This window comes from Meriones unguiculatus, chromosome 12, assembly GCF_030254825.1.
Source record: "Meriones unguiculatus strain TT.TT164.6M chromosome 12, Bangor_MerUng_6.1, whole genome shotgun sequence".
NCBI classification, from domain to species: domain Eukaryota; kingdom Metazoa; phylum Chordata; class Mammalia; order Rodentia; family Muridae; genus Meriones; species Meriones unguiculatus.
Window position 1 is genome coordinate 90195053 of NC_083360.1, and position 22084 is coordinate 90217136.

The 22084-nt window shown below is 51.1% G+C and overlaps 1 protein-coding gene across 1 annotated transcript in view; it reads left to right on the forward strand.

Moving 5' to 3' along the window:
* The window catches only part of Trabd2b (TraB domain containing 2B), a 202804-nt gene extending 182935 nt beyond the window's left edge, over nt 1-19869 (forward strand). The window contains exons 6-8 of the mRNA XM_060366166.1: nt 5169-5259; nt 8035-8304; nt 14724-19869. Of these exons, the coding sequence (XP_060222149.1) occupies nt 5169-5259; nt 8035-8304; nt 14724-14928 (566 nt within the window). The 3' untranslated portion in view covers nt 14929-19869. The remainder of the gene's footprint in view (nt 1-5168; nt 5260-8034; nt 8305-14723) is intronic.
* Nucleotides 19870-22084: the final 2215 nt, after the last annotated feature.

A 22084-nucleotide genomic window follows, 5' to 3' on the forward strand; every position in this document is an offset into this window, starting at 1 on the left:
CAGAGAGGGAAAGGAAACCACCCAAGCTACAGGGTTCATTGATGGATTGAGTTTTGTGTCCAGGCTCTGCCTTACTCTACCTGCTCATGCCAGAGGGCATGATCTCTGTCCTCCAAGCCTTGTGCTTTGGCACAGCCTGTCTCCAGAACAAAGGAAAATTTTCTCACCTCTGAAACATCTTACTGCGCCTTTCCTGTTTGTGCATAGATGTCTGTAAGTGGCCCCTGGTTGGTCTCAGGGAGACAAGGCTAGCCCCACCCCACAGTGATGAAGCTCTGCTCTCCCCGAACTTGTATCCTCCTGATGTCCATCTACTACCACCCATCCTGGGGCCATCTCTCCACTGCATCCTTTGCTTCCAACTCTGCTTCTCTCTCTCTCTCTCTCTCGTGTCTCTCTCTCTCTCTCTCTTGTCTCTCTCTCTCTTGTCTCTCTCTCCTCTTCCTCATTTCTCCCTCTTCCATCTCTATGTGGGTTTCTTTGAATTTCTGTCATATTCTTCCCTCCCCCATCCATCTAGCTGTGTCTCCTCTTCCCTCTTCTCTCCCTGAAGTTGTTACTGCATCTCTTTCACCTGGTCTACGGCCTCTATTCTCTGTCTTCTTTTGCTCCCCAAGTCCTGGACTTCTCTCCTCCTTGCCCCCATCTCCACCCTGTGATAATCCCTCTGCTTTTCTTCCCACTTCCCTTTTTCTGTCTCCTTGACTCCCTGTGCCCCACCCTCTCTTTCCTCTTCTGTTGTCCTCTCTGGACTCAGCAAGAGAAATGGAACGTATCTTCCTGTAGAGAGCTGGCCAGAGAACAGCTGGAAGCTAATGATGGAGGGAGATGCAGAGTGGTGGCCAGGAGCCCTAGGGAGGCTAGGCAAGCCAAGCAGCCTGAGCCCCAACATTATGGGGCCCCTTTGGAAACCTTCCACCACCTTGCCTGCAGGTTCCAGCATGGGGGTGGTGCCTTGTTCAGAATTTCCAGCTTTGGAGACAAGCCTAAACCCTGTCTGCCAACCCCCGGGGACAGTGTATGCTGGACCCTGACTCTGGCCTGTATAGGGGCCAAACTCCTAGGATTGGTGGGATCCTGGGGAGAATCTCCAAGGTTCAGGGCCGGGCTGCAAGAATGGGGGAAACTCAGGTCTCCTGGGGACAGGATGAGATCATGGAAAGGATGTGGCGTAAAAGGCTGTGTCACTCATTCATTCAACAAACATTCGTGGAGCCATGGTGGTGCGCCAGATTTTGGCTTAACTCTGGGGACAAAGATGAATCAGGCATGGTGCCACCCTGGAAAAGCTTATATGCCATCCCCGCCCCCATCAGGTGGCTCTGTGAGAGCACGTCCCAACACAGCTCCCGGCTGTGGGTAGGTCAGGTAAGCTGCACTGGGAGGGGACTAAAGAACAATGCAGTATGGCTGCAGGTGGTGGCGGCTGGGCAATCCAGCACGTTTGAGAGGAGACATCCGGGGTCTCCACTGACTGTGAGAGGAGATGACCAGCGTGGCTTAATTAGCAATGTCTATCAGAAGCACAGTGATAACACGAAGAGAGGACAAACAGGGTTGGTGGACTCTATGGGCCACTGGGCACCACTATGTCTGAGGTAGGCATTACTACTGTAGGTCACTAAACTTACCAAAGATGAGGGTTGGTAGCTGAGGTATGAGTTGAACGAAGAGGAGAGAGGACAAGGGCAGGTTTTCATGGCTCCTGTTTGGACTGGGCAGAAGAAAGCCAACCAAGGGTGTCATCAGATGAGTGAGAGCATGGTGACAAATGCACAGGCCAGAAGGAGGCTTGGGCCTTGGGCACTAAGAAGGTGCAACTGTGGATCTCATGAGACCAAGTCCCAGAAAGGGTGAATGTCTGGAACACTGGTTGGGCATACAGGGTTATGTCACTGAGTTCTAGGCACAGATCGTATAAAAGGGTTCCTCCTAGGATTTTACAAGGAAGTGAGGGAGAAGTACCACTCTCCCATCCCAGGAGAAAGGATGAGAGAGATAGAGAAAAAAGAGTGTAGCTAAGGGAGGAGAAGGTAGAAATTTGAACTTGACCTGCTTTCTTTCTCCAAGTATCCCTGGACAAAGGAAAGCAATCTAATTCAGGAAGACTTAAGGCTGAGGGAGTGCCAGGGCTCTTCCAGCAGACAAAGGAGACAGTCAGACCTCAGAGCCCAGCAACATCCCTTAAGGTCTGCACCACAGGGGCCATGTAGGGCTATGTCAAGCCTGATCCCTCTGACCATCCTCAGTTCAGCCTCAGGACAGTCAGTGTGCGTTATCTGCTTCTCCTAGATAGCACACAATTTGGAGTTTTCTCTGGTAGCTCTTGAGGACTTCTGGGCAAGTGTTGGGGCCGTAATTGGATCATCAGAGCTTGGCTTTAAACCCACAGAAACAGAGGAGGACTTATCTCATTGTCTAGAGCAGAGGCCATGAGGTCCTGGCAGAGTCCTTCCTCCTGGGCACTGAAAGTTGCTACCCACTCCTCTCTTCCAGCCCCACAGAGGAGAGCCAAGTGAGAGGGGAAGTCCAATTTAGCCAGGAACAGTTTCAGCTCCTTTAAGATGGCATGCTAGCCAAGGTGTTTTACCCATCCTGCCTCTCTGAGGCTTTAAGCTGTCCTCAGAGCAGGCTAAAGAGTCACAGGTCATTTGACACTTGGGTGGAAAGACAGTGGCAACAGAAAAGCTAGGATCACAGTATATCTTAGCTGGCTTCTATTCCTGTAAGAAAACACTAACCAAAATCAACCTAGGGGAAGAAAGGATTTATCTTACATTTTCAGGTAGCAGTTCATCGCCCACGAAGAGTAGGGCAGGAACCTGGAGCCAGGAACTGAAGTAGAGACCAAGAAGAATGCTTCTTACTGGCTTGCTCAGCTTGCTTTCTTATACAACCTACAACCACCTGCCCAGGGCTGGCACCATCCACAGCGGGCTGAGCCCTCTTACATCAATCATTAATCAAAACCAAAAAGAAAAAGAAATACTCTGCAGACATGCTCACAGGCCAATCTGATGGAGGCCATTCATCATTTGAGGTTCTCTCTTCCCAGGTGACTCCAGTCTGTGTCGAATTAACAAAAACTAACCAGCACACAGGCTAACGGAGAAACTAGGGGCTTGTCTGCAGCATGTCAGGTCAGATTCTGGGTCCTGCTCACACCTGTGCTTTTGTCTCTTCTGGGTAGAAACTATTTCAGTCTTTGCACATACTGCCCTCCACGTGAGGCCAATCGTCCTATTGCCACCCTACTCCATCCTCACCTAGTAGCACTGCCTCGTCCGGGGACTCTCCTCTGTCACCACAGATGCCTGCACAACTTCCTGTGATGTCACATGCGTTGTAGGTAGTATCTTGATGCCAAGAACCAGATTCTGAGACAGAGAGGTGCTAGATTGGGGCTCAGACTGTCAGTCACCATCAAACATGGGATACGCAACAGTCAATGTCCACTAAGCCAATGGCATAATTTTAAGAGAAGAGGGAGGGAGTCAAGGAGAAAATGAAGGGGAAGGGGGAGGGGAGAAAAAAAGCAAAAGAGAGAAAAAGGAAAGGGAGGAAGGAGAGAGGAAGGAGAGAAGAGAGGATCATCTTTTTATGGGGGTCTTGAATGGAACAAAACTCTCCCTCATGGACCATGAGCCAGGAAAGCCCGTTTTCATCCTGTACTCGAATCCCTCCCTCTGACAGAGAGAAAACGGAGACTGAGAGGTAGCACCCAAGGGTTCAGAGGAAGTATAGCACAGGCTGGGATAGAACTCATAGCATCCTCCCTGTGTGGTGACCTTTCCAGTGATCTCTAGGTGGAACCATGGGTGCTCTGACTGGCCAGCTAAGGAAATATGGCTGTGTGTCAAGCTAGAGGTCCAGAGGGCTGAGGACGGCTCCCTCTGCTCCAACCACTGCCCAGGTCCTGCAGACTCCCTCTGAGTCAGGAGCTTGTCTGCTCTTAACAGCTTGTCCACCGTGTTCTCTACCTTCCTGAGGTTGTCAGCATGCTGACCTCCCCACTTCCCACCTGTCACCACTCGTCACAGGCAATCCGAGTCAGGGGACAGTGATTAAACCCCCAGCTCTCCACACCCAGGTCCTGAGCTAAATGTGAGCAGGAAGGCAATGTTACATGTGAGACCATGAGGCAGACTCAGCGTGGAGAGATCTTGGAGCACTCAGGGAGCATGAGCCAATCCAAAGTGCTCATACAACAAGGGGAGGGGGGGGCTGAGAACAGGAGGCAGGGAGAGGACAGAGCCTATTCCAGGAAGTTCCTATGTCACAGTCACCTGGCCTCCCCAGGATACTCCCTAGCCAGAGCCTGAAAGTATAGACATCTTGCCTATACCCTGGTGAGGCATGCTTCTCCCTTCTTCTGAATCCTGGACTGAATTTTCCACCTGTGTATTTATGATATCTCATACAAAACAGATTGCACCATACATGCGTGCTGAGAGAATGAATGGGGCTGGTAGGTGAGATGTACAACACACACACACACACACACACACACACACACACACACTGCCGAAGGCCACTTCAGGAGAGTCATTTTGTTTGCACTTTCTCTAGGTCACCGTCAGTGTCTGCTGGGTCCTACATTCGGGAGGGTTTACTACCTGAGCCACCATGGGTAGATGGTGAAGAAATGAATCTAAGTGCTTAGATCCAGACAGCACATGCTGAGCATCTGTAAGACTCTGGCCACGTGTAAGGCTGTGGCAAGGTGGTCTCTGCCCCCTGGAGGGCTCTTAGGGAACTGAGGAAAGGAGGCATGAGTTGCTGGTGGAATTTACAAAGAGGAGCCCTAGTAATGCAATAGGCAACAGTTGGGAGCCTTTGCTGCCACCAGCCCCCACTCTCTGGAGTCTCACTTTAGAGGTGAAGAAACTGGAGCATGCAGAGGTACGGCCTGTGAGCAGCAGAGCTGGGGTGTGAATATAAGCAAGGGGGACCAGATGTACATCTCCCCTATGATACATGGATTTGAAAAAAAAAAAAACCTACTGCTACAGTATGGGCATTCTCTGTCCCAATACCCATCCAGGAGACCATTGGAGGACCTCCACTGGTATAATTCATTGGCCCAGACACAAACCCAACAGGTGGCCATCTCTTTGCTGGATGGAACCTGACAAGTGGCTGAGACCGTGCTACCTCTTGTGTTCCAGGTCATTTTCTGGGGAACAACACTGTCATCGATGTCCTAAGACAGGCTGGGCTGGAGGTGGACCACACACCCGCCGGGCAAGCAATCCAAAGGTGAGCATCAGGGTTTACGGTGGCGTTTTTGAGCTGGTTCTCTGACCAGTGCCTGGCCATATGCTGTGGTCACTGCCCCTGATGACCTGCTCAGGCCTAGAGCTTCGAAACAGATTGCTGTGAGATGGGGTCTGTGGGAACAGACTGGACCATGCATTGTGACTAGAGGGTGCAAGATGGGGGGAGGAGGCTGGTATTCAGTCTTGCTGGGATCTCCCAGTGCAGTGGAAATGGGAGCAGAATTAAGGACGTGTAAGATTCTTAGGGTTCAGATACAATTAGATAGGGCAAGCGTCAGAGACCTCAGTTGTTCCCTAGAAAGTCAATGGGCAGCCAGGCATTGGATGAACATGGGACCATGGGAAGAAGAAGCTACATTTCGCTTTCTTTCCTGTGTCCATCTCCACTGCATGGCCCTTTTACTGCCCCTCTCACTCATGGTCCTCTGCTTCCTGCCCATACCTGCTCCATGGCCTCCTCAGGCTGTGCCCCTAGCTTCCGACTTTCCTGCTAGGACACTCCCAGTCTGTCCACAAAGCCACTCTCCCAACCTTTTCTTGTGTGGGCTCCTATTCTGCCCCACACCACCTGTCCCTGCCCTGGAATTTTCCCAAGGATGGAGATCAGCTCTGCCCGTGTGAGCATCTACAGCACCAGCCTCAGACAATAACCAGCCTCTGACCTCCTGAAACTGTCAGGTCAGTGTCAGGTTCCTCACACTCAGAGACTCATGTTCAAGCCTTTATGTAGAAGCCTTCTCACCAGCCCCATTGTGAGAAGGATGGCCCCGTTGTGATTTCAGCCCCTGTCCTTTTGGTTACAAGACCCAAAGTCTGAAACAGCCAGGTGTGTTGGCTGCTCATTCTCCATGCGGCTGTAGGTGCTTCTAACTCATCATCATAGCATGGCAAGGCAGGAACTATGAATTTTCCTGACGTAGTTGGAGCATCTAAGTCCATTAGGAACTCACTTGCAGAAGGACATGTTTGTATGACAGTCTGGTTCTGTGGCCTCCCTCAGCAACTAACCACTTCTTGTACTCACTCTGGTCACAGGGAGCTCAAGAATGACAGAGACATTGGCCTTCCGAGGAAGCTTCCTTGGGTCCACAGGCCGCTCCAACCCATACACCTCCCCCCTCCCTCACCCCCATTTCCCTGTGACTTCTCAGCGTTGGGACTCCATCTCAGCCTCCCACCACTTCCCATGAGCTCAGCCAGAAGTTTAGGGCAGGTATATTTGAGGAATGAGGGATCCAAGGTAGCCTTGGGTTCAAGGCATTCCTCTAGTTCCCTCCCAGCCTCTCACTTCACCCTTCTCCCTACACCCGAGGACTTTCCCTTGAAGCTCATTGTGTGTGGCCAAGCAGGGCAGGGGAGCAGGCATTAGAGGAAGGAGATCCCTCCCCTCTGCCCCCACAGCCTCCACTGGAGGATTCTCAGCCGCAGCCTCCTGTATAGGGGAATGAAGGAACTGGCAGAGCAGAGTGGGTGGGGATGCTGAGGAGGCAGCAACAATAAAAGCCATCCTTGGCCACAGGTGCTTCCTGTAGCTATCTTTTTGTCTGACTGTTTTGAATTATCCCCTCAACAGCTGCAGCATCTCCAATAGCCTAGACCCTGGGAGTCTGGAGTTGCCATGGGGGCTGGGAGAGGATGAGCTGAGCCTTTTTCTCTTCAAAGGAGAGAGAAATCCCTCACCCACTCAGTGTGAGGGTGGAATGGGAGGACAGGCTGCTTTCAGTCCTGGGTATCACAAGCCCTTTGCTTGGACACAATTCCTAAAACCACTCCAAACCCTCCAGGGCCAGATGTCCCCAAGGAATTCCTTTGGGGCCACAGAAAGCAAAGAATAATAGGAAGCGTGTCTGCAGGCTGAGAGGCACACACTGCTTTGAGCATGAATTCTGCAAACATGACTGAAGGACCCTTGGGTGCCTGCATAGACAGGACCTTATGCCAGGTGGCCCAAATCAGAGAGGTTTGTAGGCACCAGGCGCTGTGCTGGGTCCTCACCTCATTCACGCCCGTGCCATTCTGATGAAGCAGGTAGCAATATTCCTCCATCCCCTTTCTGTCTAGGTGCCACTCCTCCATAATCTGGGCCATGAGTTATAACGTGGGCTGTGGTCTTTACCTATCAGCCTTCAGGATGAGTTCTAGTGACTTAGGCCTGACCCACCTCCACTCAAAAGATGATCAATAGATTCCAATGCACAAAGCACTGGATGAATTGATAACATGAGCAGCTTGAATAGCACCAACCATTCAATGGCCTGGGCTGCCCGATTCTGTGTTCACCTATAACCTCACAGCGTCCCCCGGGGAAGTCCAGACCATCATACCCCCACTTTGAAGAACAGGAGACTGAGGCACGGCCAAATGAGCTCACTCACCTAGAGTCCCTCCGCCGAACCAGCACTCCCTCCCTGTGCTCTCACGCCTGTCTCTGCAGTATGTTCATGTTCGCCTCCTCAACGGTGTGGCCACATGGTAGCCTGTGTGTTTCACTCTGTCTCCCTCTTTAGGGAATGAGCCGTAGTGGGGCATCTGTTTGGGTCACCGCTGATACTTAATTTCTAGCTGCAGGGAGTTTGTGGACTAAAAGATAAAAGGATGAATCAATGTTCTGTCTCTCTGAAACAGACAACGGTTGCCTTGGGTCCCTCCAGCCCACCCCAGCAGGGGCACTCCGGCCTTCCCCTTGCTTTGAAGACCTTCCCTCTGCATTCCCCGTCGCACACATGGCTCACTCACGTGCTGTTCCGCTTTGCAGTCCTGCTGCTGGGAGCCCAGCTCCTTCTCCCGAGGGCACCTCTCCTGCCAGCCCAGCCCCAGCAACCCCAGCTGCTGCAGTCCCAGAAGCAACCTCAGCGACCCCCACCGCCCCTCCTGAGGAGGAGGATCCAGTCCTGTCCCCACATCTCCTGCTCCCTGACAGCCTTAGCCAGCTGGAGGAGTTCGGGAGGCAGAAGTGGCGCAAGAGGCTGAACAAACACCAGCGGCCAAGGCAGTTCAACGACCTCTGGGTCCGAATCGAGGAGAGGTGAGCAGGGAAGGGACAGGTTGTGCAGGAGCTCACCGCCTCCACTAGGGCTTAGTGCACTGCCACAGGCCCTGCTCCGAGCAAGGCCTGGCCTGCACCTGATCCCTGTGTCCCATGCACTGGAGGTGAAGGCAGGAGCAAACACAGCAGGCTGGATATGTCAGAATATGTCAGATCCCTATGCTGAGAAAGTCCGAGCCATGTCACTGGAGCAGGGGGACTCTGGAGGGGTCCCCCCACCCCTGTGAGAGAAAGGAACACCAGGTAAAGGATGCTCAGAAGTGTTACTGTGAGCCGAGATGTAAGCAGGCAGGTACAGACACATCTTAAGGTGCTTGGACTCCCCTACCCTCTTTCTACATGCTCCTCCTGTCACCTCCTGCCTCAGCCTGTCACCAGGGCTCTCGTTGCTCCAGTATTCTGTCTACCCTCCCTGACTCAGTTTCTCTCCAGAGCAATCTCCTTAAGTCAGCTATGTAACAGACATCTCCACATACAGTGAATATATCTCTAGGGAATGTGTCAGGAAGGGACCAGAGTCTTCCCCCTGTCCCCCGATGATAGGGAGTCCTGGATCTGCTGTTTGGACAGTGGGACCTCAGAACCCAGAGTCCCAGTCTGTTTCTGAATGCCATCCAGAATTTTCCTCAGCCATCTTGACAAAATCACCTCACGTAACTTGTTAAATAAGCAAGCCTTCAGCCCCACACAGACCTCTTGCATGAGAGTCAGCAGGGCTGAGGCCTGAGGAGATGTGGACTCCAGGAGCTACTAAGTAGCTCTACTCTGGTCCAACATTTATGACTATGAACCAATGTCTGGAGCCAAAGGGTCCATCCCGGCTACCCAGAGAACCAGAAACCGACTGGTACCTTCCAGGTAGCTGAGTTAGTGACAAAAGATTGATGTAGGACAGGTCCCATCACAAACAGCATGGCAGGCACTACCTTAAAATGACCACTAATGAGTAGGCATCGAAGCCACTAAGCCTCTATGTGTCAGTGTCAGAGTGCCTCCTGGGGGCCATGGAAAATGTATCTCTTCGGAGATGTCATCGCAGAGGCGTCACCGTGGCTGAACTGGCTGAGACACGCTAAGATAAGGTAGCATCCGCTACTCTGCCTACCTGCGTGCAGGAGCCTGGAGTTTTAGAGAGCGGCATCCTTCAGTTGTGGCCAAACTTGCAGGCTACCAGCAGTCTGCTAGAAGCTCCAGATAGTGTGACCGCTCACAGTCCCGGTCAATGGACAAATCTAACTCAGAGCATATCATGACTCTAGGCTGCCAGCTCCAGCAAGGGGTCCCCAGCCCCTAACTTCGGACAAATGACATTGGTCAGCTTCTCTTTCACAACAGGGGATCTGAAATACAGACCCTGGCTTCAGAAGAAGGGAAGGGAGTCTCCTTCACCCCACAGGTAAAACTGTGATTGGCTGACACAGCTCTCTGGATTCTGGCTGCAAGAGAAGGTTCCACCAAAGAGCAGTTTGTTAAAGTTTCTCACTGCTTCTTGGGACAGAGCAGCCCTGTGCTCCCCAGGAAGCCCAAGTACAAAGCACAGGCTCCCACTCACAGTCCTCCCTCCACCGCCCCAGAGCCTTCGAGTCTCCGGGTTCTCCGGGAGAGAGCTCAATTTCAGCCCTTCTGACAAAGCATATTTTTTAGAGCTTTGTCTTATTCCGCTTTTCACTTTCTCCCTAAATCCAACTGGAGCCAGCCATCCACTCCCACCTCTTCTCGCCCATCTTCTACCTCTACAGCAGGACCCCTGAGAGTCTCCTCTGGTCTCGCCTCGCACCTCTCATTGATCAGTGGCAATCCAGCAACGGGCCCTCTACCCACAGGGAGCTTACCTCAGTGCTCCCACTCCCTTTTCTGCCTTCCACCTCCCCTGGGTCCTCACAGGCTATGTGCCACCACAGGCTACACCCTGTCCCCTCCACCAAGTTATTCTTGCTTTTCTCTGCTTGGGGTGGCATGCTGGCAGGCCCTTGTGATGTTACATCTGTCATATCATACTCTTATCAAGACTCACAGAAAGCAGGCCCAATTTGCAGGGAAGGAATCTGAGTCACCCGTAAACACACTGAGCAAATGAGTCTCAGAACTGTCATCCAAGTCTAACACTAAGGTTCATATTTGCCCCTACCGTCTACATGCCCTTCTCATCTTCACCTGGCCAAACTCTCCCTCTGCCCTAAACACCCACGGGAGCCTTTTCTTGGCACCGTTGCCCTCACTACATTTCTTTGCCTTTGATTCTAGACTGGGGATTCCTGGGCACAGATCTGGTTTGAACTGCTTCAGGTCACCTGAGGCCTCACTGTTGGGGGAAGAGTCTTTGAGCCTAAGGAGGACAGAACCAGGGATGCAGGCTGTAAGTGCCTGGCTGGGACACCACCTGGATCAGGCTGGCCTCCCTTCGCCCCTCATTACCCCGAGATGTAAACACAGCAGAGGAAGTTTAGAGTAGCAGCAGCCTGTGGCAGGATGATTTATGGGGACCCATGGAAATGGCTGAGTGTGTCCACAGACAGATGCATGGCAGTAGTGGAGCATTCTCAGGAATCCCTTACCTCTGAGTACCAGATAGACAAGTAGCAGGGGAAGATGTGACCAGGGCAAGCCAGGACAAAGACTGTTCCTGTAAAACATGAGCCTGTGGCAATCCTAAAGTGACTCCTTCTGCTCCATAAGGGCCTTGGCTAGTTTCTAGAGGTTATACCAACTCTCATTCTCCACATCCCCAAGTCTTTAAGCACACAGGTGTGTGTGTGTGTGTGTGTGTGTGTGTGTGTGTGTGTGTGTGTGTAAAAGAGAGGAGGAGGAAGGGAGGGAGGAGAGGAAATAAGGAGACACAGTGACTGGTGAATTTGAGTTGGAAGCATGTTGAGGATGCAGAGGTTAGAGAAGAGAGTACCTTCTGACTGCTGGGCACTGGCCAAAGCTAGACCCAGAGATGAGCATCAGTATGTGACAGTCACAGAGCCTTGTGACTGTCACAGAGCCAGTCACAGAGTGCCACTAGGCAAGTACAGGCCATCCAGGGTGCACATGTTGAAGCCCTCAAAGATGGGAGGGAACACAGAACCAGAGCCAGAACACAGAGCCAGAAGGGCTCTGCATACCTCTTGTCCACTGCCCTGCTTGCTCAAGGTATTCCTCGTTCTTCACAATGTGGGGTGGTCAATTAAAAAAAAAATACTCTGAAAGAATGAGGCAGAGCAGTGTTGCAATCCCACGCCACAGGGCTTTAACAGTAAGAAGGTGCCTGTAAAGTCCACATCAGCTCAGCGGTGACCCTGGGGTGGCTGCTGCTAATGTTGTTACTTCCAGAGTCTCTGGCCTGGGGTGTCTCAGGCTCAGTCTCCCCAGAATGCTGCCTCTCAAGACATTCAGTGTGTCTTACGCTTAGAGCCATCAACAAGCCGTTGGGTGAGAGCTGTGAAACATCACCTCCAATTCAGTAAAGACATCTTAGGTACCCACCTGCCACCTATTACTGTGGATTAGTACTGGTGGGGGATAGTGTCACTGAAAAAGCCCTGGAACTTCAGCTCTATAAGACTGTGGCAATTTCTGTCTATGAGCCCGTTTTTACCTCAGAATGGAAAGATCCTTTTACCGCTGGTCCACTGTGAAACTATTAGAAAGCATCAGATGGCTAGCCTACAATCTGCAGGCTGAGGGAAGGGTGAAGGCATCCCTGGGCAAGAAGATCACGACACAAGATGAGAAGGCTGATTGGGTGGAGGCAGGGGAGAAGGAAGAGGCAAGCTGAGCAAGTTGGGTCTTTGCCTACATCTGATTTCTTGACCCAAAGATGCCAGAGTCCAGTTGAGAATCACAAATTCTCCTCCAACTGATGATATGGAGGTTCCTATCATACAAGCCATGAATTCTCCAAGGCTGGTGGCCCCTGAGTCTCTCTGAGGGTCTCTAAGGAAGTAACTGGAGGCTGGTCCTCTTTACCAACCTCCCTCCATCTCTTCCCTGAGACTCTACTCAAGTGATTAAAAACAAAACAAAAAGAAAACAAAACAAAAACATAAAAAAAATAAAATAAAATAAAATAAACAAAAAAAAACCCAAAACCAACTCCAGGCTTTGGCAAAGGGGCTTTCATCTTTGATTTTTGAAGAGTAAAAAGCACAATTGTCCCCTAGTTAGGCACCAGCTCCTCATACTAGCAAGACAGTTTACATCAGTGATACCCAGTGCTGAGCCCTGGAGGGCTCCTGCAGACCTCTAATGCCAGAATTCACCCCTGCTTCAGGGAACCCCCAGGAAGGGGTGACAACTGACAGTGTCTGGCACTGGCCTCACTTGTCTGTACTTTCCTTTGGACTTCTGCCTGTGCTCTTACTTCTGGCTTTCACTGCTGGGAAGAGTTCAAAGTCCCCAAGTCCATTCTTGCCCCTTCGCTTCGTAGATTGAGAAACTGAGGCCTAGAAAACAGTCTCGGCCCAAAGCTACAGATCAAGCTAAGGACACAGCCCAGTGCTCTGTCTTCCTGCCTTCCCACACTTGGGGTCCTGTCGGCTCAGAGCAGACTTGGCCCCTCAGTGCCAGCCATCTGCAGAGCCTGGGAATGTGCAGTGTGTTTGGTTTGGCCTCTGGGCTGTTGTGCCATGAGACAGTTTTCCCCAACATGAGCTTGCGGGGGGAGAGGGAGGGACCTGGACTGGGGGCCAACTTTGTGAGCAGAGTAAGCTAGGGAGGAAGGAGGGAGGTTGCACTCAGAGGGTCTCGCCCCCTCCCCAGTCCCACTTCATTTTCCTGGGACTCTTTCCAAGCAATAAAAACCCCACTTGGGCTCCAGGAGAGAGTTTTCATCTTTAGTTTTCAAAGTGTGAAAGAAAATGCCTATAGGTACCTTGTGAGACATAATTCCCATTTGGTCCCCTTCCCCCCACCCCCAGCAAAAGACAGCCTGAGCCCTGGCTCCAGCTACCTCACAGGGCACCCAGGGCCCTGAAGTCAGCACTCAGTGCCTCTCAACTACTCAGGTTTGGACACAGAGCAGCAGCTAGATATGGACTTGCACATTTGTGCATGCATGCCTGTGTGCATGTGTGTCTGTGAGTGTGTGTGTATGTGTGTGTGTGTGTGTGCGTGTCTGTGTGTGTTAGAGGCTGAGGTAAAGACCTCTGCTAGGCAAGGGCATTAATCTTCTCCATTGGCTGCAACCAATATGGCCTCAGTTTGACCCTGGAACCTCCACATCAGTTCAAGGTCTTACCAGGAAACATTGCATTTTTGCTAACGCATTTTGCTAGCAGCTCTTGCTGTGGAAGCAGATGGCCCCAGCACATCTCATCTTGTGAGGAACCCTTATCTCCATCAAGCTCGGAACAGAAACATGGCATAGGTATGGCACTGAGCCTGGTGACTGCCTGTTATTAGTTGAAGAGGCAGAGACATAAAAATAGTAATATTTTTTTAAAGCCTTCTCACAGCTCCCAGGGCCAGGCACTGTTCTAAGACTCCTCAGCTAGAAAGCTGTTTTTCTGCTCTCACAGAACACATGCCCCTTACGAACAACAGTGAGGGTAGCGGGAAGTGGATCGTGCTTTTTGTGAGCCTTGGCTCTTCAAGGTAACAGCAAGTCACAGGTCTTGAGGAGAGACAGAGTGAGGCAAGTCTCTAGAGGTGAGTGGGACAACAAGAGCAAGACAGTGGGCATGATGGGGATGAGGTAGAGTAAATGAGGCCATGACAGTGAGCTCATGACAGGCCCCATGTGGTTGAAGGCCAGCATGGCAGGAAACAAAGCTCACTGGGTTCTGGGAGCTAAAATGTGCTAAGGAAGCCTCTGCCTGAGGCCTGTTTTGCATACACACTCTATAGGAGCACCATGCCTGCACCTCTGAGAGAGACAACGGTCTTTCTTCTCCTGCCCCATGGCTGTGCAAACCTACTTTGCCCCAGAATCTGGTTATCTGGTAGCTTCTTTGGGGCCTTCCATGTTGAAAGGGAGTAGGAAGACTCATTTCAAAGGCTTATTTTGAGGATAGAAATCGTGTTTGACCAGCTGGCATAGGGGATTCTCCTCCCATAGAAAACAGGATCATGTGGAGAAAATTAAGGCAGGCGTGCGTGCGTGCGCATTCTTGCGTGTGCCTGTGTTCTGCCACCTTCAGCGACCTTGGAGGGAGCAAGGGGCATAGCATCTGTAGAGAGGTAGAAGTTATCCAGGGACCCCCGAGCTGTCTCCTCCATGACTTTGTGATTGTTTCTGCTTGGGACCCACCCTCATGATCAGTCACAGGTGGGCCCAACCTTGGAGGTCATCTGAGCCAGCTGTGGGGTTCTAGGATAGCTCCTCTTCCTTAAGCTATCTGCTTAAGATAGAACTGAACCCCGAGATCTCCTCCTTGCAGGGGACCACTGATAGTCACTCTGTTTCCTCCTTCCAGCACCACTATCTCGCCACCTCCGCTGCCCCTCCAGCCCACCCCCAGCTCCGGGACCACCAAGCCCTTTGCCAAGTCCTCACACCAGCTGCAACAGCAGGACCCTGTGGGGCCTACCAGAAGCTCAGCACCTACACCACGCCTCCCTCCTGTCATCGCTGCCACCATCGTTGCCCCCTTCCTACTATATACCCTCGGGCCTTCCTGACCTCGACCACCCTTGCAGAGAAGCCAGAGAAATCGCAGGAGTCTGTGGCCACGCCCGCCGCCTGACACCACCTCAGAGGGTGCTGACACCTCAAGGCAGTTCACACAGAAGAGGGACCTTACAACACGAGAGCTTTATTGTACTCAAGTTACATCTTCTTTTTTGTAGAAGGTCTTAATTTCCCATAGTGCTATGGGGCTCTTTTGTAAAATATGTGTCCATATTAAAAGAGAAAGTGTATTTATTCTACCGATAAAACTATTTTTATGTAGCCTATGTTATAGTCCCTGAATTAGCCCCAAAACCAATCCAGGGAAGGAGCCCAGGTTCCCATGACCTCTGTGACCTGTGTGGACTGTGGCTTTGAATTGGCCTCGAGCCTCCTAGTCAGGCTTGGCTTCTTCCACTATCGGTATCTCTGAGGGCAGGCAAAAAGGCAGCCCCAGATTTTGTGAAGCTGGATTTCAGAGCCAGAGGCATGGTGGCCAGCCACCGTCCCCAACCCTGGATGTGTCCAGGCCCTGGAGGGGCAATTCAAGAAGAAGAAAAAAAAAAAGAATGCTGCTATATTGAAGTCCTGAGTGTCTGTGGACTGGCCCTCCAGAGCTCCTGGTGAGTTTGTGGTGTGTGTGTGTGTGTGTGTGTGTGTGTGTGTGTTTCATTAAAGTGGAATATTGGTACTGAGGGAGATGAATCCAGTTTTATGGTCAGATGATTATACTGAGACCTAAAAAGTGAATGGGGGTACCCAAGGTCACAAAGCAAGTGGGTGCCCTGTGTTCTAGTTTGGAAGCACTGGTCCAGCTTCCATTCAAGAGGGGCTGGTAAAACCACAGCTGAGTGATATGAGCTAGACAGGAGAACAGGAGTGAGCACAGAACAGTTTTACTGGTGATGGAGCACAAGGAGCCACCAATTATGGTGTTAAAGAAAAATGGCAAAGAGGGCTGCAGAAGCGTGCAGCAGGGTACCCTCTCTGGGCACTCTCTTCTTTATAGATCCTTACAATAGTGTTATGAGATGTGATGATTCCCCCATTTCAAGGATAAGTCTGAACCCCCAAAAGAGTGAAAAAGATGCACCTGAGGTTTACCTCCACTACCCCATCAGTATGCTACAAAAACTATCCCTGCCTCACGGACTGTGTTCTAGTGTTCTTTCTGCCTTGGGAAGCACCAGGGGAGGCAGATTTCCCAAACTGGAACCCTCCCGGACTTCCCACTGCAGACAAGGAGGCCATTTCACCAGCTCCCCCTGCCGGTTCCTACAGCCAGGGGGCCCTGGCAGGATGATCAGCCAGTGCGGGCACACAGAGAGGCTTAGCCTTTTGTCCCCAGGGGCTGACTGGGGACACATTAGTCCACCATGGGCTGAATCTCAGCCCTAAGCTCAACGCTGGGCTTGTGGCTCATTAATTTAAGGAGTCCTAGATCCCGAGAGCAAGAAAAGAGTCCTCACCTGCCCACAAGAGTCAAGAGTGATGCTAAGGCCTGGAAAGGTGGTACAGCTGGAGCAGGCATGCTGACTCCAGTCCTCTTCTCTCACCTCACTGCACATGGGTTTCCCTGGCAGGCTTGATGGCGCCTGGTTGGCTGCGGCACCACCATGCTCAGGTTGGCAGACATCTCCCTCCTGAGATGGCAGGATTCTGGGCAACTCATTGGATAGTCAGGGGTCCCACAGGCATCCTGGCAGGCAGCAGAATTCTTTCCAGCCCTGCCCCAGTGGACAGGTTTAAGCCTGAGACCTGGCAAGATTCTGGAACTGTGTTTCACAGGGTCCTGCCAGCCCCATGGGCACCATACTATAAACTGAACTTGACCTCGACCAGGACTGGAGTCGGTTTATCCTTGGGGAGAAAAAAAGCTACTTCCTATTGCAGAACGGGTAGGGGCTTAACTGACTTTTAAAGCAGGCTCAGAAGTTAGACATCAAACGGATCGTGCAGAGCGCTATTGGGATGAGATAAGTGTAAAGGAATTGGAAACACACAGGCCAGATTCCCCTGTTTGGGGCAGGGTATGGCATGAGATGTATGGAGATCAAGCTTGAGGTTAATTAAAGATGAAGCATTTGGGGAAACAGTCCAGGCACCTGACCGTGTGCCCAGACCTGTGCCAGGCGTAGGGCCAAGATGGTGAATTAATGCAGCATGTAATTGCTGTGAAAGCCCAGTGCCAGGGTTACACACACGGGATGAATTGTACCCACCCTTCTGGGCCCAGAAGACAAGTGAGGCCATCCCGAGTTACCGCTGTCCCGGCCCCAACATCAGGCTGCTTGTCTTTCAAGACCCCTCTTCAGGGGAGATTGGAAGGGAAGAAAGTGTTTTAAACTCTCTCCCTCAGCCACACGTTAAAGTCTTTAAAGACAGTGTGCCATGCTTTGTAGCAGATGTCGGTAATAACTGTACTTGGGAGCCTGAGGCAAAAATCATCGTAAGTGTGTGACCCAGACTGGAGTATATAGTGCGTTCTACAACAGCTTGAGCTAGCCAGACCCTATATGGAAAAAAAAAAAAAGAGGAAGAAGTAAGAGAGGGAAGGACGGAGGGAGGAGGGAAGGGAGGACAGATCAACAAATTTCCAGGTTGGTGTGGGCTTAGAAAAGACAGCCATTGTTGGTCAGACATCTAAAGTCAAAGTTTCCTGGCCTCTGGAGATCTCTGTCAAGCCAGGGTCTGACCTAGTAGCAAACTCAACTTGCTGGCCTACATCCTAGGAGACCTTGGGCACAAAAATAGAATGTATGGCTTAAGTTAAACTTAAACTTCTCGTCCTGCATCAGCTGTTTCTCAGATTCACGTTCTGTCTAGCTAGACTCATAAAATGCAGAGCGCTGTTCCCTTGAGAGTCCCATGAGTACTTTTAGGGCCTTCATTTTGACTTTGAGGCAGACAGAAAGATGGAAGGCCTGAAGCCCACCAGATCAAGTGACCTGCATGTGGTGAGGGTAGAAAGAATCATTAGGTGCAATTGCCAATCCCCAGGGTCAAAGCTACAGAGTCTGCAATGGGTGGACAGAGGTGACTCAAAACACTCATCTTGCGCTAAAAAAACTGAAGCACAGGCCCCTCGCATGGAGTGTTGTCACCTGCTACTTCCTGGCCTCATCTAGACTTGAGCAAGCCTAGGAGCTTTCCCACCACTCAGCCCAGGGCCAGTGTCACAATGTGTCCCAAAGAAGAAAACTGCTGCCTCCATGACCCTGCTCTCATCTTTCTGGTCATGTCTGTCCCTCCCACCCCGGGCCTGACAGACTGAATCATATTTGTTATTTCTGGAATAGACACTTGCTGCTCCCCAGGGGACGCTTTCTTGCCTTCCCCCAGCCATTTATCCTGTGAGGATAACCCAGGTGGCACTTGCTCCAGGATGACCCCATGGAACCCTTTGTGCATTCCCAGTACCCATCACCACGCCGACATTCCAGAGTTAGGACTGTTTAGCTATGACTTTGCTCCCTGTTGGGAATAACGAGCAACTTGGATGGGGTGTGTCAATTGCCAGGTTTTTGTTGTTGTTTTATGTCCTTCAGCATGAAGGTGATGTTCTGTAGCTGCACTGAAGGGACACCGGAGGAAAGGGACAGAGCAGAGAGGAAGAAGAAGGTGGAGCTAGGAAGGACTAAAGACAGCTTTGGCTCTCTCTTTGGAACAACTCCCACCTCCCTGGCTGGTAAAGGACAGCACCTGAGCACAGGGCTCTCCTCAGCTGGAGGTAGAGGCATAGTACGCAGAGTGCCAACGCCCACTGGCTAAAGATGTGGTAGCCAGCTGGAAGTCTTGGCAAAGGACTGGTGTAAATGACATGGAGGTGCCCCATGGCGCTGTTCTTTAAACATTGATATTTTTCCAAAAATTCATCTAGGCAGCCAAAAATATCACCCTGGCTGGCCGTCTAAGCCAGTAGATTCAGTACTCAGTCAAGCCTCCCTACGCCCCTCCCCCATTCTTCCACAGCCCAGCCAGGCTTGCCATTAACTGGCCAAAAAGAAAAAAAAAAAAGAAAACGAAAATAAGAAAGAAAGAAAGAAAGAAAGAAAGAAAGAAAGAAAGAAAGAAAGAAAGAAAGAAAGAAAGAAAGAAACCTCCTGCTGCCTTTGGGCAGGGGACCTCCATCCCAGAGGCACTTCTTTGTGCCTAACCCTGGAGAAAGGAAGTTGGGGCTTATAAGGGCCCTTGGGACCTTCCTGGCCCTTTCCAGGGAATGTCAGCTCCTTACCTCCTTTCTCCAAAGGCAGATGGGGCTCTTCCCCTCTTGAGGTGGCCTGAATCTTACCTTTGCTTGCTGACCTTGGACTAGCCCCTGTCCCTCTTTGAGCCTCTATTTCCTCATGGACCACAGGGGGAATTTCCTGGGTCCAGGAGGGAAATTTTGTGTATAATCTTGGGTCTCTTTGAAGGTGAGGTTCCACCCTTCTCAAGCCCAGGTTTCCAGGTAGCCCTCCCATCCCCCCACAGGCCGCCATGATGGGAGCACACGACAGACAAAAATGTATGACTTAAAGGCTCCCTAAAAAGTATGACTTAAAGGCTCCCTTCGTTCTAAGACCTGCCTTTGGGGATATGGTTTTGAATGAGATCCAAGTCTAAGGTTCCTGGTGTAAGAGACCAAAGACACTTAGACTGGAGTCTCTGGTTGTCAAGCTGGATGAGTGTGGCCCTTGGCTAAAGAAGGGGGAGGCCAGCCTTAGCATTTGCGAAGTTCTAAGTCTCAGATTTGTTGGATATTTTACTGTGCCTCACTGTACCAAGCTGGCTTCGGCTCTCACCATATTTGTGATGTTCTTTGTCACCTCTTCCCTCACCCCAGCCCCCTTGAATTGTCATGAAGAGTTCTTTAAGAGTATAATAGAAGACAAAGAAAGATACTATTAATGTTATTTTGCCAAAAATATTTTTGTAGCATAATATATTAATAAAAGATATTATGAACTTGACCCTGGTGTTTCTATTTACTTCTCCCTTGTCCTTCTACAGGGAATGTTTTGGGAATTACCTGGCTAGCGAGGGCCAGGGCCTAGGACAGTGTGGCACAGGGAATGCGAATGACCCCATTTTCCATGCACAGATTTGGGTGTGGGCTGAACAGGTGGCTTGAGCAGGGACCTTGTAAGTGCAGAGGACTGGCACCAAGGGAAGTGTATGTGACCCTTGCCAGGCAGAGGGAGCTGCCCCTAGCTTTGGAGCAAGAGTTACGAAGCTGTGTTGCACACCACTGGGACCTGGGCTTTGCTGGAGGAGCCTTCCTCCTGCTGTCTTCCTCTCTCACCAGGGTTGTTGCTGCTTTTTATTACTTGCCCCACCTCTCCTTGGCTCAGGCTCACTGGGAAATTGCTGCCAGCCACACCCATGTCCCTTTAGTCTACTCTCTCCCCTGCAGCCAGAGTGAGCTCTGCAAATCATAAAAATGACCCTGTCTCTCCCCGCTTTGGACACTCTTCAATGCCTTCCCAGCTTTGTTGGCAAAAGACATCCAAGGCCCCCTAAGAGACAGCCCCTACTTAGGTTTCCAGCAAGAAAACCAATTCTATGTGGCCCCTCTCCCAGGACACAGCCCATGCCTTCTGCCTATTGGCGCTGTCCACCTTGTCTTAGCACCTGTTGCTGCCAGTGCTGACAGGCTCCCTGCATCTCCCGTTGATCAGTTGGGCCCTTGTGCATCCTACCTACCCCAGCTCCAGCTATATCTGCCCCAAAAAACTTTCCAAGCCCTGACACCTAAGCTGGTCGTATTTGTTCCCACCACTCTCTACCTCAGAGACTGCTGGTATGAGATTGTTGGCAAGTTCTGTCCTCTCCTTGGCTCCTAGTACGTGCATCTCTGTGTGGTCACCTCCAAGCACAGTGGCCGATGGCTGCCACATAGACACTGTCTGTAGTGGGTATTTGAAAAAGAATGATGGAGTCTGAAAAGGAAATAAATAAGAGGCAGGTAGCTATCAAACAAGAGGCACTGAACCTTTTCTGCCACCTCATATGGAAGCATCAAGTGTCAGCCGCTGGGGTTTCAGGTATCACCAGGGAAAGTCCCCAGAACTTGGGGACAAAGGAGACATCCACTAAAAAGTTGGAAGTCATGGGCTGGAGAGAGTAAAGTCAGTAAAGTGCTTGCCATACAGGTATGAGCACCTAAGTCTAACCCCTAGAGCCCATGTTCTGTTTTGCTTTTCCATGCCAGGCATAGTGGCACACATTTGTAATCCCAGTGCTGAGGAAGTGAGGATGGACAGGTCCCTGGGCTCACTGGCCAGCTAGCACAATCTATTTGTTGAGCTCTGGGCCAGTAGCTACTGTAAAGGGTGGGCCCTTTCTAGACATGGGTGTTGATGCTCCAACTGGTATATAAGATAATGTTCGAAGTGTGTGACTCTAAAATCTTTCCTCTGCAGAACTTGTCCACCTTAGTGCTGTTGTGAAGATGAAGTAACTGAGCCACACAACTTATCGCACTGTGTGTCCGGCCTGGAACCCATAGTCAGGCCCCACGTCAAGTTCTTCAGTCTCATTCTGCTATTCTGGGGGTAGGGGACCATGGCTAGGAAGTGGGCAGGGAAGTGTTGGCACCCACATGGTACAGCCCAGTGGGAGAAGTGAGGCTCTCATAAGGTCAAGCATGCCCTGGATCCACCCAGGATCTTGTTGTGTATGACAGCTGGATGTACACACTCCAAGGAAGACCCCTTGCCCTGTTCCCAGCCACTCTGAAGTCTTCTGGGGTGACATCAGTGCTTTGAGGACTCCAATTCCCATTATGGACCCAACCCTGTGCTCTGCCCCACCCCCATCTCCCTCTCTCTCACACACCTTTCTTGAGAGCCTTGTTCCTCAGTTTAAGTACTCCCTGAAGAAATCTGTGACCCAGAAATGGGACACGATGGAAGGCATAACTAAAAAGAAAAGGGACTCCTTCAGATACCTGCCATACTGCTCTCCATGTGGCAATAGACGACAAGAGGGGACAGCCAGTGTTTGTACCTAATGTGTGGCAGGAGGCCCTGCTCAGACTCTGCTGTCCTGAACTAGTAATCATTAGAGTAGAGGACACCACCCTCTCTGTAATGCAGCCCCAGGTAGGAAACCTTTGTATATTGTTTTTAACGAGTTTGCAACAAACCCATAGAGGAAGGTCAGGGAGAAGGAGGGTTTCCGCTC